At 39.1% G+C, this 18,235-nt stretch overlaps 1 protein-coding gene across 4 annotated transcripts in view; it reads left to right on the top strand.

Annotated features, from left to right (window-relative positions):
• The window catches only part of CCDC171 (coiled-coil domain containing 171), a 184,814-nt gene that overhangs the window by 14,722 nt on the left and 151,857 nt on the right, over positions 1 to 18,235 (top strand). For 3 of the 4 annotated variants that reach the window (XM_025166216.2, XM_088129965.1, XM_088129966.1), the window contains exons 6-10: positions 291 to 422; positions 8,151 to 8,297; positions 11,636 to 11,728; positions 13,127 to 13,287; positions 17,940 to 18,078. In XM_025166216.2, the coding sequence (XP_025021984.1) occupies positions 291 to 422; positions 8,151 to 8,297; positions 11,636 to 11,728; positions 13,127 to 13,287; positions 17,940 to 18,078 (672 nt within the window). The remainder of the gene's footprint in view (positions 1 to 290; positions 423 to 8,150; positions 8,298 to 11,635; positions 11,729 to 13,126; positions 13,288 to 17,939; positions 18,079 to 18,235) is intronic. The other variant, XM_088129964.1, reaches the window with a different exon arrangement.

The following is an 18,235-nucleotide window of genomic DNA, read 5'->3' on the forward strand; positions in this document are numbered from 1 at the left end:
AAAAGGGGAAGATATGATTATATCTTAAATCTAAGTAGTTTCTACTATTGTATCTGAATAAAGGTAGAATCCATCTGGAAAAATACACTGAGTGCATAATGAGCTATGAAGAAATAGTCTTGAATAAATTGGTTTCCTCCCCTCCCTGGTAAGATTAGGAAATGAGAATAAAATGGATCTGTGACACAATGTTTGATAGTTTTAATTAATTTCAGTCAGTCTGTCTGTCTATCTATCTATCTATTGCTTATGATATTATTAAGTTAATTTTAAACTGTATCTATATCAAGGAGACTTTGGAATCCCAGAAGGAACAGAAGAATGTGATAGAGTCAGAGATCATGAAAGTGGCAGCAGAGGAGTTTAGGTCTCAGGCAGAGCTTTGGAAATCAGAAAGAAATGAACTCCAATTTTTGTTGCAGGTATCTTTTATTGTGTTAGGCAATGCTGCTAAACCAGTAGTCATGTCTGTATTATAAGCTAAAAATAGTATCTGATTAATTATTAAAATAATGGCAGTGCTATTATATTGCTCACATAAGTTTTAGCTCTTTGGAAATTGAAAGCTGGTGTCTCTTCTGACTTATAACATGGTAGTCAATACTGTAAAGTCTTGACTACCTCTCCCCCCTAATTTTTTTTGAAGGATAGCCATCTTTTCTTACAGGCATCTGTCTATACCATCTTTGGCCAGAGATATCCTGGTCATAGTAATTCATGCACTAGTAAACTCAAAGATAAATGATTGCAATGCACCTTAGGTGGGAGTGTCTTTGGAGTTAGACCACAAGTTGCAGCTAGTGCGAAGTAGTTAAGGAGGCAGCCTACTGCAAAAATATTTTTGCAGTTCAGAAGGCCAGTATGCTGTCCAGCAAGATCCAACACTCTTGTACTGAAATATAAAAGTCTAAAGCTTAGAGCCTGGATATCTGATAGATCAGCTTCTTTATGTATTGACCTGGTAATAGCAGGGATGTCCTCTTCATGATGCTGTATCTCTAGAAATTTGCTTTACAGTCTTCTAAGAGAAAGTATTCTTGACTCTGGTAATGGAAGTCTGTCCCTGCTCAGTTATGGCTGGCATCAGATTTTGTGCCAACTTACAAGACTTACTTGTGTACCCAGGATGTTACATTTGTGTCATTGGTACTAAGATATTTTTGTTGGTCTGTAAAATGGTTTTAATCTAAAATAAATTATATAGTTTAACATATAAGTCTGATGTATTCAGACTGGTCAGACTATAACTCCCCAAACTAACTACCAGCTATCACACCCTAGCCACGCAAGTTGCAAACTTAAGAAATGTCATCCAATATATCTGAAGCGTTGGGAAAGGCTGATCTGTATGTTCAGCTCTTTTGCCTCCATATTTTTGTTCTGATAGTTCCAGATCTGTTCCAAAATCCATTTTAGGTCCATTTGCATTTAGAAAATAGAGTACAAACTTTCAACTACTCCAGAGTTCTTCATAAGGGCAGGATTTATAACAATGCCAATTAACAAGAAAGAGGGAAGTGGAGAGAAGAAAGTGAGTAATGTTCAAGTAGTGGTGTTTGTATTTATTTATAGTCTTAGATACTGTGAGGAAAACTTTATTAAATCAGTGTGATTTTCACTATTTTCCCCTATTTGTCTTCATTGTTTCCTATGGTGGAAATGTAAATGTTGGTAATCAGATTCCTCTGTATACTATAGTATAGAAGATGTGTAGTTAACTGAAAGTCTGATGAGATTTTTTTTCGAAGTAATTGACTGTTAAAAAGGTGTTAAGCAAAATCTCTTCTAATTTACAGAGAACAATGAAAACAAGGGTATGGAAAGCCAAAATACTGATGTTCTTGCAACAATTGTGTTTATTTGAAAATCAAATGTATTGTGAAATGATAGTGGCAAAAAAGGATTTAAAGAAGATAAATAAAAATAAATAAATAAATAAATAAGATAAGATAAGATAAGATAAATAAAAGCTAGTAGCCAGTAGCATGGATAAAACTTAAAATGAGAAAATACCCTAAGAAATTATTAGTGAAGAGCTTTGTATCCTTATAATGTATTATATTCAAGTTATAAGGATATAAAGTTCTTCACTAACGGGTTCCAGAAGTGGGCAATGTGTTGCTGCTGTAATGTTGAATTATAGTTACAGCCTAGCATAGCCAAGTTGAAGTGTGCAAGGAGTTCTAATTCAGTAGCTTCTGAATAGCCATAGATTTCTTACTCTTTTCTTAATTGGATACTGATTTAAGTATCTATTAGTGTGTGTGTGTGTGTTCATAAATACATATCTAATCTTATTTGGGGGTATTGATTTGATCTGATTATGTTGGGTGTCAATTCTTAGCATCCACATAGATCAACCTCCTCTAGGACAATCTGTCTTCATCCTGGTCATTCAGGTCTACCAACATTGCATCTATTTCCACTGTAATAAAATATAGCCACCTTGCTACTGGGCATCCTCTCCTCTTTCCGTGTACATTTCTTAGCATTATTCATATTTTTAGGTAAATTTGGTGTGTGCTTGATACTGTTTTTATGATATGATTTTCCCTTCTGTTACTTGTGAGCAATCAAATTGCAGCTTTGAAATGGAAGATGTGGTCCCTTAAATAAGTCCTTTAAAACAGATGTAAGCTATGGCTTGCAAACTATTATTCAATTATTTTAGAAGTATCTGTGAAAATTGAATTGGAATTATTGTCTGTAACAAAGAGAAATGCAGCCATAAGCCTTTTGAAGAGTTTTTAGCAGAGGGAAACGTACCTATGGGGCTTTTGAAGCATTCACGTTAAAGAATGTGAAGCATTCTGCTTTCTTTCTAAAAGAAGATTGGAGTTTCTGTAACAAATACAACAGCATCATCTTGTGGCTAATAGCACAATATTGCATGGTATACTTTCAAGTTTACTTGAAAGCAGTATAGTACAGAGGGATCTGTACTTAGACACATATAGCCCTATTTGGATTCCATTGGAGTTGTGAGAATAAACTATTGAAATCAAACTCCTTTCACATGATGAGGCTGGATTGTAAGAAATAACTTACATTTTATATACTTGCTCTGCTTTCAAATGCTATTCTAATATAACAGTGTCATATAATAGTCACATTTCAAGGATCATGACTTGCTTTAATAAGCTGAAATATCAATAAATCTTTTGGGAGCACAAGTAATCCCTTCTTCTTTTTTTTGCCTTTGCATAAGTAAAACACAGCTTATTTCATCCGAACTGGAAAGCTATGATTTAATGGTTTTAGAATGCTATGAACCTATTGTTTGCATAATACGTCGGTTTGTTAAAACCGTAAATCATAGTTTTCTGATTTGGATGAAATTGGCTTGCTCCTGCATAAAGGGAATAGCAATGTATCATTTATACCTTGGCTTATTAAGCAGATATATGATCAGCTTTGCATGCGCTACCAAGCATATATTGTGACTGATTCTTCTCTTCCATTTCTTAATGTATCCGCAAATTTAATTTGGTAGTTATTACTTTAACCTATACTTCCATTCTTAATTGCTATTTCAGAAATTTAAGAAAATATGTTTTGTTACCTATCTGACTAGTGTCAGGGTACTTTGCTCTACGGGAGCTGTTTGTCACTCCCAGTTTAGATGAGCCTCAATATTTGGCCCTCCCATCTACAATTTTGATGACTTGACCTTTTAAGTGGCAAAATCTGCATCAATTTCATTGCTTAAAATTCTCAAATCACCTCCCAGAACAGGCTCTGGTGCCACCTACTTTGCAAGTATGGCCTTTGACATGCAGTCAAAACGTGGTGTACTATAATCCTTGACTGCTAGAAGTCCCATACATCTTTTCTACTGAAACTAACATAAAATTGCAACAAAATAGAATATATTGTCGAAGGCTTTCACGGCTGGAATACAATGGCTGGTGTGGGTCTTCCGGGCTGTGTGGCCGTGTTCTGGAAGTTTTGTTTCCAAAACGTTTGTTTCCAAAACAAAAACTTCCAGAACACGGCCACACAGCCCGGAAGACCCACACCAGCCATCAAAATAGAATATAATTTTTCTAAAAAAGGCTGCAGAACTAACCTTTGGTTTAAATGCAGTTGATGGTATCTGTATAAAAACAAGTATTTGCTACACCCATTAATACAGTGTGAAGGCATCTCCTACGTGAGCTCAAGAGACTGTGGGTCATGGAATTAACTTCCTTCTACCCCATTTTAAATCCATCTGTTGTATACAGTATATTTTATTTTTATTTATACCATACAAAATCTACATATTTATTTATAGCATTTGTATATTGACACATTCACAATGGGCTTCTGGCAGTTTACTTCAGAAACCATCACTATGAAACCAACATATACTAAAGCATCCATAGTAAAAACTAATCAGTGCATTTTTATTAGTAAAATATGCCAATAACCATTAAACAGCAGATATATTGTTCTAATTAAACCCCAAATGCTTGCTGGAAAAGCTCTGGCTCAGTTTGTTGCCAGAAAGCAACTGTTAAGTCCTGCATGGCAAGCAAACTAAGGAAAGAAGAATCACTTGGATGTCTGGAAAGGTCTTTATTGCTAGTAGGATAATATAACAGAATTCTTCAGCTCAACTTATACCTAGCATAATTAAGGCATAGTTGCTCTGGGTCTCTTTTTCATGCTTCCCCCGCCCCTGGGCTCAGGTGTATCTTTTACAACAATCCTGTTTCTTCCTCCACTTTGCCAGCGCCTGTTAGGCGTTCCAACCCACAAATAAAGGTGAGACTAGGCAAACCTCAAGTGAGACTAAACCACAAAACAAGCACAACCACAACTAAAAAACTGTAGGCTTCTGTCTCCCTCACCTCATGGAGATGGGAACAACAGGCAGCTTCTCCCAGGGTGATTGTATTAGGTAAATTGATCCCAGTTGGAGAAGGCAATCCTTTAGCAGCTTAGGTGCTAACCCACATAAAGAACTTTACAGGTCAAAACAAGCATTTTGAATTGCATGTGAGAATCTATTGGTAACAAATGTAGGGCTCTCAGTACAGATGTATTATGCTCATGATGATGAGTGCCTGGTAACACATTAGCTACTGCATTATGTACCAATTGCAGTTTCTGGGTGGTCTTCAAAGGCAGCCCCATGAGGAGGACATTGTAATTGTCAATGTGAGTAGTAATAAAGAGGTGAATCACTGTTGCAAGAACTTTCTGCTCTGGATAGGGCTTCAGCTGGTGCACCAAATGCAGCTGGGCAGATGCCCTCTTGACCAAAACCTCTCCCTTTCCATCTAGTAGTAACTATGAATCCATAAAGATCCCTAAACAACAGACCTACCTTCTCAGGGGTAGTGCCTCTCCCTCAAGAGACACCATTTGGGCTGAGAGAGAACTATGAGAAATAACTTGTCTTTCTTGGGTTCAAGCTCAGCCTTCAAATACTGAGTCAAGACCTGAACAGTATTCCTAGCCGGGCCTGAGGTGGTGATGTGCAGTTGGATATCAAGTGCATCCAAACCAACAGATTACCTCACCTGGTGGAATCATGGAGATGCTGAAAAGCATGGGGGGAGAAGACTGAATCCCAGGGCTCTCCACACTGGAATGGCCACAGGGCTGACCACTCCTACACCACCACCAACTGGAACTGCCTGCTAAAGGAAGAGTGGAACCACTGAAGAACAGTGCAGCCCATAACAGCTGACAGGCTCTGTTGCACTGAGGTAGCAGAGAGTAAGTCAGCTCCCTCCCTCCCTCCCTCCCTCCCCTTTGCGGCCCCTACCCCCACTGGTAAACTGCCGATCAGGTTGATCAATGTTTCTGAGCTGAGGAGAAAGGGGAGAGCCCGTTTTGAAAGAACCAGATGCTTGTGCTGTCAAAGCAGAACAGCCCTGAAAGACAGAGCCCAGAGACCAAAGGGGTAGAGTTGGGTCTACACTTTTCTGAAGTGGCCAATAGGTGCTTAATTGATTGCACCAACCAAATGGCAGGAGAAAAAGGCAGTTGCCACAGGAAATTCATGCTGGGTTAGATGTATGTGGGGAAAGGTCTAACTTTGCCCACTGAGCTAAATTATTACAGTAGTTTGTTTGGTTTTACGTTATGTGGGAATCCAGCCATATATTATGATTAGTATTAAATCATGGTTTTGAGTGATGTGTAGATGTAAGGGTTATCTCCTAGGGTTCAGGAGGAGAGGGGCCTGGCCGGATTCAGTTAGAAGGAGAATGTATGAAGTGGCTGTTGATACTTGGTGCGTGATGAAATAAGGCGGTTCAATCCAACTTGGTTTTGGATAGTATATGAATAAAGATGGTTAGATTGGACTTTTTTTTTAAAAATATTAGAAGGCATCCTACAGTTAGGCTAACCAGCAGGGATCGTGCTGCCTTGGTCTAATACATCAAGCTGTCATAACGATTGGATTAGAAGGCTAGTAGTTCTACTGTAAAGCTGCAGAGCTAGCTCTAATTTTGTCTTTGAATAGTCTGATTTTTGTGAGCTGTGACTCCACAATCACCTTTCCTTCATTGGCCTGGATTCTGGGATTAAGACTGCAAACAATGCTTCAGGGAAAACGAAATTACTAGTTTTAAGTGTAGCTTTAAATACCCTGATCTTGCTGCTGAATTCTTATCAGGCAAACAAGCTAATTATATATCTTTTCCCCACTCACAGAGGAGTTGTATACATCTGTGCTAAAACAAGACCAAGAAGCTTAGAAATTAATGATGGAGAAAGCATTGTGTTGGGCAGTTAAGCAGTGGCAGTAAATACATGCCCCACTGAGATCGTTTTGACTGATGTAGCAAAAGAGTGTGTGGAGTGCTCAGGCAGACTAATAACCAACCTGCCGTGTTCCCTTTTCTGAATTGATTTAATGCATTGCAATAAGAAGTTGCAGATCTGAAAATCCATGGTCTCAAGACTTTTGCTTTTAATTTTCATAGTGAAGCCCTTTTTGATTGTGTTTTTCAGTGGCTAAACCACAGCACTGTTGAATGACTTCTGGATTGAACTTCCTTTGCACCATTATATTCTCCTTCTTTCCTCCTTGTCACCAATGCCATCATGTATAAAAACTGAGGCAGAGAAGCACACAGTGTCATCAGTTGATGAGCTATTTACTGAAAACAAAGCCTAAAGTCAAAACATCTCATCCAAGTTTTGCAGCTGACTTTTATAAAAGTTTTACTTCCTCTGTACTGGAGGACAGGCTGCACTCTGTAATGTAGGAGAGCACACCCTCTTTCAAGCTAAGGGGTAAATTTGGCTGAGCGTGGTGCTGGGGCAGCTCTCTAAAAATGGGCTGAATCAAGCAACAGAAAGGGTGAGACAAGGTCAAAAGCAAAAATGGATTGAATTTTAGGTTAACTAAGTGCAGCTAAGATGATTGCTCTTGTTTTCATCTTCTGCAACAATAAAAACCACTGTGTGGTGATAGCTTTTTGAAGGCCCTTGGGACTACAAGTTTTAAATTAAGCACGTTTGATCATACAGGCTGGATGACTGCGTGTGGGTGTCAGTTGTAAGGAAATGAAGGGAGTCAGCAAGGAGTAACGATTAAAATGTAGGATTTGTTGTGGAGGTATCCGGATGCAAATCCCCATTGAAACATGACATTCTCTGGGTAATTGTGGGCTAGTCGTGGACTCAGTGCAAACTGGCACTTATGCTGAGTGGCAAACATTGGGTGGGTGGGAAACAGAAGCACTGGTTTGAGGCCTGTGGCAGAAAGGTGGAATATAAAAGAAAGGAATAAATAAAGAACAACAACACTGTATTGTGGATAGAATAATTTTTAGCCCTGTTATTTTTACCTAGAAGTATTGTATTATGTAAGCCTGTGACAAATCTGAAATTGAAACACTTAAAATGACAATGTGGCCCTCTAGATTTCATAAGTATAAGTAAATGGAAGTTCCTTAGGTATTATAGAAACAATCTAAAGTATGTTTACCCAGAAGCCTTATTGATCTAAGTAATGGTGCTTGGGGCTACTATGTAGGAAACAATAATGGGGACCCTTATATGGACAAATGTGCCAATTAATTCTGAACTGTTTGAGGACTCTTGGTCCTACTCCCATACTTAAAGACCAAGAGTAATTGTCTTGGAATCTTTCTCTTTGGGGAAAATGCTGAAATCAGAACTAATTATTACTGTTCCACCAGGAAAGCACCAGCACAGTGCAGAACGTTCACAAAAAAGTACAGGAACTAGAACTGGAACATAGTGGCTGCTCAGAGGCCTTGAGGCGACAGGCCAGCGAACTCGAGTTTGGTGCTGAACGAGAGACTCGACTTAAAAAAGAACTTGAGGTAAGAACTTCACCGAAAAATGATGTTGGTATCTGATAGTTACGTATCCTTCTGTTCCTGGGGTTTGTTTCATTTCATTGGAAAGGAGCTGTTAATAACAAGGAGAGATTGTCAAGGCTCTTTGGACTAAAGGTAATAGGGTAAGGCCTTGGAAATACCAGTGAAAGGCCAAAAGGAAAGGAAAATGTTTTAAAAACCAGTTTCTTCCGTAATTCAAGTAAAATAAAGGAGGTTTTTCTCTTGTTTGCACAGCTTTAGTGTAATCAGTTTATAAATCCCTGTAAGAGGCTATGGACTTTGGCCAGAAATTTCCAGTGACATGAAAGTAGATTTTGTCAGCTCATGTTCTGTTTTGCATTGTGTTATATTCTATAAATACTTGGCTTCATCCTGATATATCCTTGTACTGATAATTTTTAAAGAAGGGATTTTATTTCAGAGGTTATTGTGCAGTGATTAAGGCGTCAGACTAGAAACCAGGAGACCGTGAATTCTAGTCCCACCTTAGCAACAAAGCCAGCTGGATGACATGATAGATATAGATACAGATATATTCAATAAAATGGCAAAGAGGGGCACAAAGAAGTGGTACCCATTTGCCATCTGAATGGATGCTGTTGGTTGATGCCTTTCAGATAGCAGCCCCCATTAGCCACAATCAATGAAAATTATAATTCCATACCTCCAGAGTGTGCCAGGTTGGGGAAGAGTGCCAGGAATAAAATAGGGAGGGTAGATAGAGAGATAAGATCCACCCCGAATCATCACTGTGCTGTTATAACATCTTTTATTTCTTAGGACACAAAGAAAAGGGGTTGCTCCAAAGGTCTGTTTGGAAATAATTTACAGAGTCCCCAGAGAGCTTTAATGAGCACCTTGTTTGCCATGGCCTGTCTACAGCCAAGCAATAGTTCAAACAAAAGAGCAACAATAATTTAAAACAAACAAACAAACCCTTTCTTATTATGCTAATGTTGAATTAGAAAAAACTTTATAGCCTGGAATTACGAAGGAGATGAAATTAAATGGCTTGTGGTTTTGATGAGGAGTGGAAAAGATTAACAAAGGCATTAAATAAAAATCCTAGCAGTTTGAGATATTAGTTCTCCCCCAACCTTATGTTTAGAGTGGGAAGGTCCTCTGCATTTTCTGAGAAGAGGATAATCCGAGCACTGGGTATTATTTTAAACACTGAGTTGTTTTCCTTGTAGGTAATTAAGGTGTTTTTAAACAAAGCACAGGTCAATCCGTTGCCAAAAGGAAATGTTGCTTTAGTGTTAGTGTTCCTTTACTGCCCTCTGGTGGTTTTAAAGATCAATTGTAGAAAATGTAACAGTAATCTCTGTATCCTTGATTCCTCAGTTTGACATTTTTTCAGCCTAAACAGTTTCAGGTCTCTTATCCCTGTTAGAACCAGAAAACTGCTGATATGCAATTGCATTTCTTGGTATAAAGCCAGATTTTCACACTCTCTTGGCTTAATTTTTTTTCCTTTTCTTTTTTGGTTTTGTCCCATAGCTTTATTACATATGGACTTAATAAATAAAAGTGATCCCAAGTATGGGATGAAGAAAATATTTTAAAAGTTTATGGGGTGGGAGATATGAATTTATAGTCTGAATAAATTATTAGGTTATTATGTTTTATGAATTAAGAGGCTACCAGCTCAGTTATCTGGAACTGTAGTCCACAACTTGATTTATTATCTGCCAAAATCCTATAAGTGAAATGTGCTGTAAATAGAAATAGCCCGTCTGGCTTCCAGAGCTTCTTTTTATTGAAATTAACACATGCTGCCAAATAAATTCTGCATTGACTTTATAGGTAAGTCTTTGTTTTCTTCCAATGACTTCCTAGAAATATTGATGGTACCAGTGGCATTGATGTTGCTGGTGCCATTAGGAGCTTAATGTGCTTGGAAGTAATGGGCCTTAATGTGTTTGGATGAGTATGTTTAACTAGTGTGGATATTATCAGTGTCAATAGTTTACTTGTTTTGTTAGAAGAGACAGAGAATCTTTTTTAAAAAAATTAGGAATAAATTTTTAAGCAATTTACTCTGCAGATGTAGATTTTGTAGTAAAATAATGACAAAGTTTCTTCATTCATTCATTAGCTCATTTGTTTATTTATCTGTTTGACTTTCTACAAGAGTACAGGTAGTCCTCGCTTAACATAGTAATTGGGACCAGCAACTCCGTCGCTAAGCAACATGGTCATAAAGTGCGACATCACATGACCGCGCCAACTTACAACGGCAGTTGTGGCAGTCCCAGTTGCCGTTGTTAGGCGAATCCCACATGGTTGCAGTGTCCCACAGTCATGTGATTGCCATTTGTGACTTCTTGCAGGTTTCCCCATTGACTGTTTGTTGGAAGCTGGCAGTGAAAGTTGCAAATGGTGATCACATGACCGCGGGATGCTGCAACATCATAATTGTGGGCTGTGTGCTGAGCAACCAAGTTGTGATCATGTGACTGTGGGGATGCTATGACTGCTGTGACTAAGAGGACCGATTGTGAGTCCCCCTCATTCAGTGCTGTTGTAACTTTGAATGGTCACTGAATGAGTGGTTGAATGAATCCAATACGGATTCATTATTAAGGCTGTGTAAAATCATTTAGAGGGGTATTTTGTGGAAGCAGTTCTCCTATGATTTAAAGGACCTGAAAGTAACATCCTCTCAAGGGTCAGGGCAGCTACCACAAGGGCCACTCCATGTCATGAGCATATGGGTTCAAGGATAATTGATACCTTGACCATGATTGCTGCTGAAGTGAAGTGTGCTTCAAGCAGTGGATTTCAGGGGGAATTTTACTGGTTCTCTGAAATGTCTCTGAATAGTTTTGCACAGCTGTTAATTAAACCCTAAGAATTTATATTAAAAAATTGAGAGATTTCAAAACCTGGCAACAGTAGAGAAAGTATCTAGGTGGTGATCTAGAGGCCAAAGTTAGGCAAAATAAGGAATCCTTAACTGCCTTTTCAAATGGATTAGATTAAAAGGCTTTTATGAGCAGCATATCTGTATGATATTGACTTCTGAGTATTCTACAACTGTGGCACCGCCCACCAAGAATACCTCGCTTCAGGCTATAAAGTTTTTGTGAAACAAATATCTGGCTACTTATGTATGAGAAGAAGATCTGTTAGATATGCTGAATATGGCCCTTGTAAAACTTCACAGAACAAGATAAACTTCATGATCAGTCTGGAACTAGTTAGGAGCCAATGCAGTTGAACAAAGTTTGGCTTGATATTAGTACGTTTAAGCTGAGAGTTTAGAGAAGCACTTGAGATGTGTGCATGGCTAACCTCTTATTAACTTTTTTTTAAAGCTAGCTATGGCCAGAATAAAAAAACTGGAGGAAAACATTGAGGCAGAGAGGGCGGCACATCTGGAATCAAAATTCAATTCTGAAATAATTCAGGTAAATTGGAGAAAGGCACCATATGGAACTGATAAATGCATCTCAAGCTCTTTTTGCACCTGGATTGTTAGCACATGTTAATTATTTTACATTTAATTTTATGTTTTTGTATATGAAATTTAGCCATCTTTAGAGAAAATTCCTTGAAGGTATTTTGACAATTGCTTTGTAACCAAGTAATTAACAAAATAGAACATGCTGGGCATCCGGAGGGTTTTATGTTTCAGTGGGCAGGGTATAGTGAAGTTTAAACACCCTGGGTTGGTTCATAAATTGGTGCAGCATCACTGGTCATCATACTGGACTGGATGAACAGTTATTGCTCCTAAGGTTAAATCTGTAAAATATGATTCAAGGATGATAAATAGAGATTGGAGCAGGCTGTAGGACCGTGTTTCTCACCATTTTCAGCATGTATCTCTCTGTCTTCCCCTGATGATACCAGAATTCATCCTGAAGCAGAATTCTCATAATTCAAGTTCTATAACTAGCTGCATACCCTACTTTCAAGTCTAGGAACTGAACTGATTCTTAAGGCTGATCTGGAGAAAATGGCAAAAGAGTGCCTCTCGATGGATTATGAATTACAAATGTTAGGGCAAAAGGATACAGTGTCACTTTCCCATTTATTTTAGTCATGAAATGTATATGTTTCTGAGCAAGTAAATCTTAGAAGCCTGCCATGTTGATTGTACATGCTTTCTCAGTTCTCTGTCAAATTCTGGACCAAGGCCCTATGAAAAAATGTGCTTAAAACCGTGTCCTAAATCATTTATATCATGGTTTGCCCTGCTGCGAAAAACCAGAACAGTGTACAAAACACTAACCTAAAGTCTAATGGGAAATCATTTGTGTACTGTTTATCCAGTGATACCTAGAAAGATATATATTTCCTGAGTAGAAAGCAAAATAATGCTGATACTTTTTTTCCATCAGTTTTCTCATTTTTTTTTTTCATTTAGAATCTGTGGGATCTAAATGATTCCTTTGGAATCTTTGAATCATTTGCAGTTTTGTTTATGTGCATCAGTGCTTTGATTTTTCAATGGATCATGTTCCAGCAGAGTCATGGTTAAGGGCAGCAAAAGCTCATTCTGATTGGACAAGTAGGACTGGAGAAGTTTGCACATGACCCTGAATTCACCTATGCCTTTAACCACATTGTGATTGCCTGTCAACATTAATCTGAGTTCATCATAGCCAATATTTCTTTTACCTAACTATGATTATAGGGTGGGTGGAAAGGTACACTTACCCTGGCATTATGCATATAAACTCCCATCTATATGTGTAGAATTATTCTGCTTGCCTGTTTTGTCTTGCCTCACTTCAGTCTGATGTAGAGCAAAGCCCCGCAGCCTCTTATAGTCCTGATTGTTGTTTCCTGTCATTTTGCAGTTACGAATTCGAGACCTTGAAGGAGCTTTGCAAGTGGAGAAGGCCAGCCAGGCAGAAGCAATATCTGACTTGGAAATGTTCAAAGGCAAATTTAGAGAGGTAGAAAATGCCTATGAGCGAGAGAAGCGTAGTGCTCATGACAGCTTGGAAAAACTCAACATGTGAGTGGCTCCTTTCCTGACTGAGAAGTGGTATTTCTTTAGATGAAAGACTCACACAGTCAATGAAATACTCATCTACCCCTATTGTCACATAGCACAGACAGATGATAACTGTTAGCGGGTGAATGTGATACGGAATTAATTGACTTGCTGTGTGATTTGGCTTTTATGTGGTCATTTTTACAGTCCTAGAAGAATTCTGTACCTATGAATCCCTTTAAAAACTTAGGCTGCAATCTTTTGCCAAGTGTTTCGGTTTAACTCTGACATTGCTTGGTGCTTAATGGAGTACAGTGGTGCTTAAAAGTTTGTAAATCCTTTTGAATGTTCAATATTCCTGCATAAAGGTGACCTAAAACACGATCTATTCTCAACACAAGTCCTAAAACTATATAAAGAGGACCCAGTTAAACAAATGAGTCAACAATATTATACTTGTTCATTTATTTATTGAGGAAAATGATCCAAAGCTTATGTACCCCTTGGAGTGCCTTTTGTAGTCACGCCCTGAAAGCATTAAATATTAGTCAAATTTAATGTTTGAAAATATGCAACAATATCTATCTATCTATCTATCTATCTATCTATCTATCTATCTATCTATCTATCTATCTATCTATCTATCTATCTTCCTGGTAGTAAAACTCTCATCCTGAAAAGGTTGGTTAATTGGCTACTCCTGGTTTAATATAATGTGCAAAATGAGAACTCAAGACAAGCCAGTATTAAAAACAGTATTGGAAGAACATATGGGAGAAAGAAAAGACATAACACCAGTGCAAAGTGGCTGCAGGACCTGAGAGCAGACCACAGCAATCTTCCAGAACAGGAATCAGTCACGATCACATAGCAGACATCCAACAGCGGGTCGAGAACATGAAAAGCTGGACAGCACCTGGCCTGGACATGATCCACACCTACTGGCTGAAGAAACTAACAGCAGTGCATGAATGCTTAGCAGCACAGATGAACCAGGCTGCTAGCAGCAGGCTCCCACCCAGACTGGCTAACACAAAGGACAGTGCTGATCATGAAAGACCCTCACAAGAGAATAGCAATACATCCAACTACCAGCCAATAACCTGCCTCCCCACAACATGGAAAATCCTGTCAGTCATCATAGCCGCCAAGCTACAGGACTGTGTGGGCCAGTACATGAGCACAGCTCAGAAGGCATTGGGAGCAACACCAGAGGCTCAAAACACCAGTTACTCATAGATAGAGCAGTTGTCCAAGACTCAAGAACTAGACAGACTAATCTGAGCATAACCTGGATTGACCACAGGAAAGCCCACGACTCAATCCCACACCCATGGATCTGTGAATGCCTGGTGCTAAACAAAGTCAACAGGACGCTAAGGACCTTTCTCAATAACTCAATGGGACTGTGGAAGACAACAGTGAAAGTCAACTCAAGACAGCTTGCACCAGTGGCCATCAAGTGCAGCATATACCAAGGTGATGCACTGTTCCCACTGTTGTTCTGCATAGGCTTGAACCCTCTCAGCCAGATAATCACAAGAACTGGATACAGATACAAGTGCAAGAGTGGAACTACCATCAGCCACCTTCTCTACATGGATGACAAGAAGATTTAATGCTAGGAGTGAATGAGACAACTCACTGATCCACCTGACATGAATCTACAGTGAGGACATTGGGATGTCATTTGAACTGGAGAAGTGTGGCTGGATGGTAGTAAAGAGAGGGAAGGTAGTTAAGACTGATGTGGTGGAAGCAGCAGGCCACATAGCAGACATACAGACCAGCTATAAGTACCTTGGTATCCCACAATCACATGGGAACCACGATGAGGAGGCAAGGAAGACAGCAATATTCAAGTACCACCAAAGGATAAGGTAAGTCCTGAAGAGCCAGCTCAATAGGAAGAATAAGATACACCCCATCAACACGTACACCCTGTCAGTCATCAGATACCCTGCCGGTATAGTGAACTGGCCAAAGGAGGACATGGAGGCTGCCAATGTGAAGACTCGGAAGCTTCTCACAGTGTACGGAGGTTTCCACCACAAGTCCACCACAGATTGTACACCAGCTGGAAAGAGGGCGGGCAGGGTCTGGTGAGTGTCAAAGCCACTGTCCTGAGCATCCTGGAGAACATCAGTAAGATGGCACCCAAAGCTGAGCTCCTGAGAGAATGCCTGAGGCAGCAGCAAACATGGGAGGAAGTTCAAGCAGAGGAAGTGCCATGACAAGACAAGCCCCTGCATGGGATGTACCATTGACAGATAGCTGGGGTGGCTGGCATTGGGGAATCCTACCAGTGGCTGGAAAGGGCTGGACTAAAAGATAGCACTGAGGCGCTTGATCACAGCAGCACAAGAATAGGCACTAAGCACCAGATCCATAGAAGCAGGGTCTATCACACTAGACAGGACCCAAGGTACAGACTCTGCAGAGAGGCCTCGGAGACAGTCCAACACATAGTGGCAGGGTGTAAAATGCAGGCAGGAACAGCATACACTGAATGGTATAACCAAGTAGCTGTTATTGTGTACAGGAACATCTGCACAGTGTGTAGGCTAGACCCTCCCAGGTCCAGATGGGGGATTCCACAGAAGGTCATGGAGAATAACAGGGCCAAGATCCTGTGGGATTTCCAGATCCAGACGGACAGGAAAGTACTGGCCAGTCAACCAGACATCATGGTAGAAAAGGACCAGAATGCAGTGGTGGTGATAGATGTATCAGTGCCAAGTGACAGCAACATCAGGAAGAAGAAGTGTGAGACGCTGGAGAAGCACCAGGGCCTGAAGGAGGAACTAGAGAGGATGTGGAAAGTGAAGGCCAAAGTGGTCCCAGTGGTGGTAGGAGCACTCGGGGCCGTGACTCCTAAGCTGGGAGAATGGCTCCAACAGATCCCAGGAGCAACATCAGAGCTCCCTGTCCAGAAGAGGGCAGTGCTAGGAACAGCTCAGATACTGCGCAGAACCCTCAAACTCCCAGGCCTCTGGTAGAGGACCCGAGACTGAGGAAGACACACACCACCCATAGGGGTGAGAAGGGATTTTTTTTTTTTTTTGCCCCTGGTAATAAAATTTTCATCCTGAAAAGGTTGGTTAGTTGGCTACTCCTGGTTTAGTATAATGTGCAAAATGCGAACTCAAGACAAGCCAGTATTAAAAAGTTGCCTGCCTGCCTGCCTGTTCCCTGGCTTGCTTAGGAATATTAGAACAGATTCTAGTTCCTCCTCCTGCTTGTAGGAAGAGTTAGAGCAGGACTGAGCTAATTCAGAATTGGGAAACATAGAAAATAAAATAAAAATAAAAAGTGCAGTAATGTGCATTAAATAACATATTGAGTAAATCTTCCTGAATTTTCCTTGATTTGAAAAAAATAGCTTCACACTTACAGTAGAAATCATCTTAAAGCATTCTCTCTTTAACATATCCAGTATTAAAAAGATACCACAAATTTCCTCCATATTATTTTATTCTTCTTACAAATAGCCTAACTAAAATATTTCATATGTAATATCAACAACCAGTTTTTCTTACATCACTCATTAATTATTGATCAGATTGTTCTTTTCCAGGATGTTGATTTCAAGCTTCAAACAAAATATGATTTATTGAATCTTTTAGATTTCTATGTGGATCTGTTCATAATTTACAGTATCTTAATCCAGAATTACAATATTATTGAATATTCACTAAGCGATGGGTGATGGGTATGTATATTGCAGTAGAATTGGAAAAAAAATCCCGTAAAAATTCTCCTTTATACTCCAAATGATTGCTGTCTTTTTGTCAGAATATCCATGGCATTTCACTGCTGAAATACATCAAAGCAATTCCACAAGTGTATGTCTGTGCATGTCTGTGTGAATGTTTTCACTGGAAGAACATAAAATTTGGTTGGATTCAGGTTGGTAGTGCAGAAGGAAAGCAAAGCTGGTTATGCTTCTTATTCTTTAAACAAAATTCTATTTTTTTCAACATTGTTCTGATATTGGAGAAGCACCAGCAGCAGAGTTTGCCACAATAGCTAGGAACAAAATGTGCCACGAGATCTCTCTGTTGGTGAAACCCACTCTAAATCCACTGAAAGAGAAAGAGAGAGACCTGCCCTATTGTACAGACTCTACGGCGCTTTCATTGTAGTTGTAACTTTAGCAAAACCTGGGAAAGCAGTATTGAATTTGCACACTTGATGTGTAGACAATAGTACATGAGCCTGTAAGCTCTTTCTCAATCCCCACTTCATAGTTTAGAAGTTTGGGTCCCTACAATTGGATTAAATGTTCTCGTGTTATTTTGAAATGTATTCATTGTAAAGAACATGAAATGAACAAAGAACATGAACAGTTTATTATTTCAGATTCTATATTTTAGTTAGCCAAATGTATTTGATGCCATGCAACAAGTTTAAATAACCTGAATTTGATTATTCCCAGAAGCTTTTCTGGGTTACTGGAACAGATAAATGGTACCATATCTACTGACCTGTTGTGCCCAGTTCACCTTATAGCTGCAGCATGTGTGTCTGTTGGTATCTCGGCATTTCTTTAGATTTTTTTCCTCTTTTTTTTTAAACATTAATAAAATGATAGCATAGAAATATTGTTGGTTCATCAAGAAGAGTATATAACATATTTAAACCTTTCAAAAAACGCCGGTTTGTCTTTTCAGGTTAGAAAGGAAGCATCTGACTATAAACAAACAGCTAAACGAAGAGATAGAAGAAAAGAAGAAAGTAATTAAAGACCTCTCTGAGAGACTCCAGGATAATGAAAAAAGTTACAAAGAATTACAGGCTGAACTTCTTCTGGTAAGAGAGAAACCCTGAGGCATTTCCTTTATTGGTCCAAAAATGCTATGTTTATTGCTAGATCCTTTTCTTTATTCTTTAGGAACATCTTCCTATAAAAAAAGCATTTAAAAGACACACTTTGCCTATGTGTATTAGGCTTGTAACCAAATCTGTT

The sequence above is a fragment of the Python bivittatus genome, unplaced genomic scaffold (genome assembly GCF_059951505.1).
Source record: "Python bivittatus isolate LINGU-HERP-01145 unplaced genomic scaffold, Pbiv_v1 ctg000850_np1212, whole genome shotgun sequence".
Taxonomy (NCBI): domain Eukaryota; kingdom Metazoa; phylum Chordata; class Lepidosauria; order Squamata; family Pythonidae; genus Python; species Python bivittatus.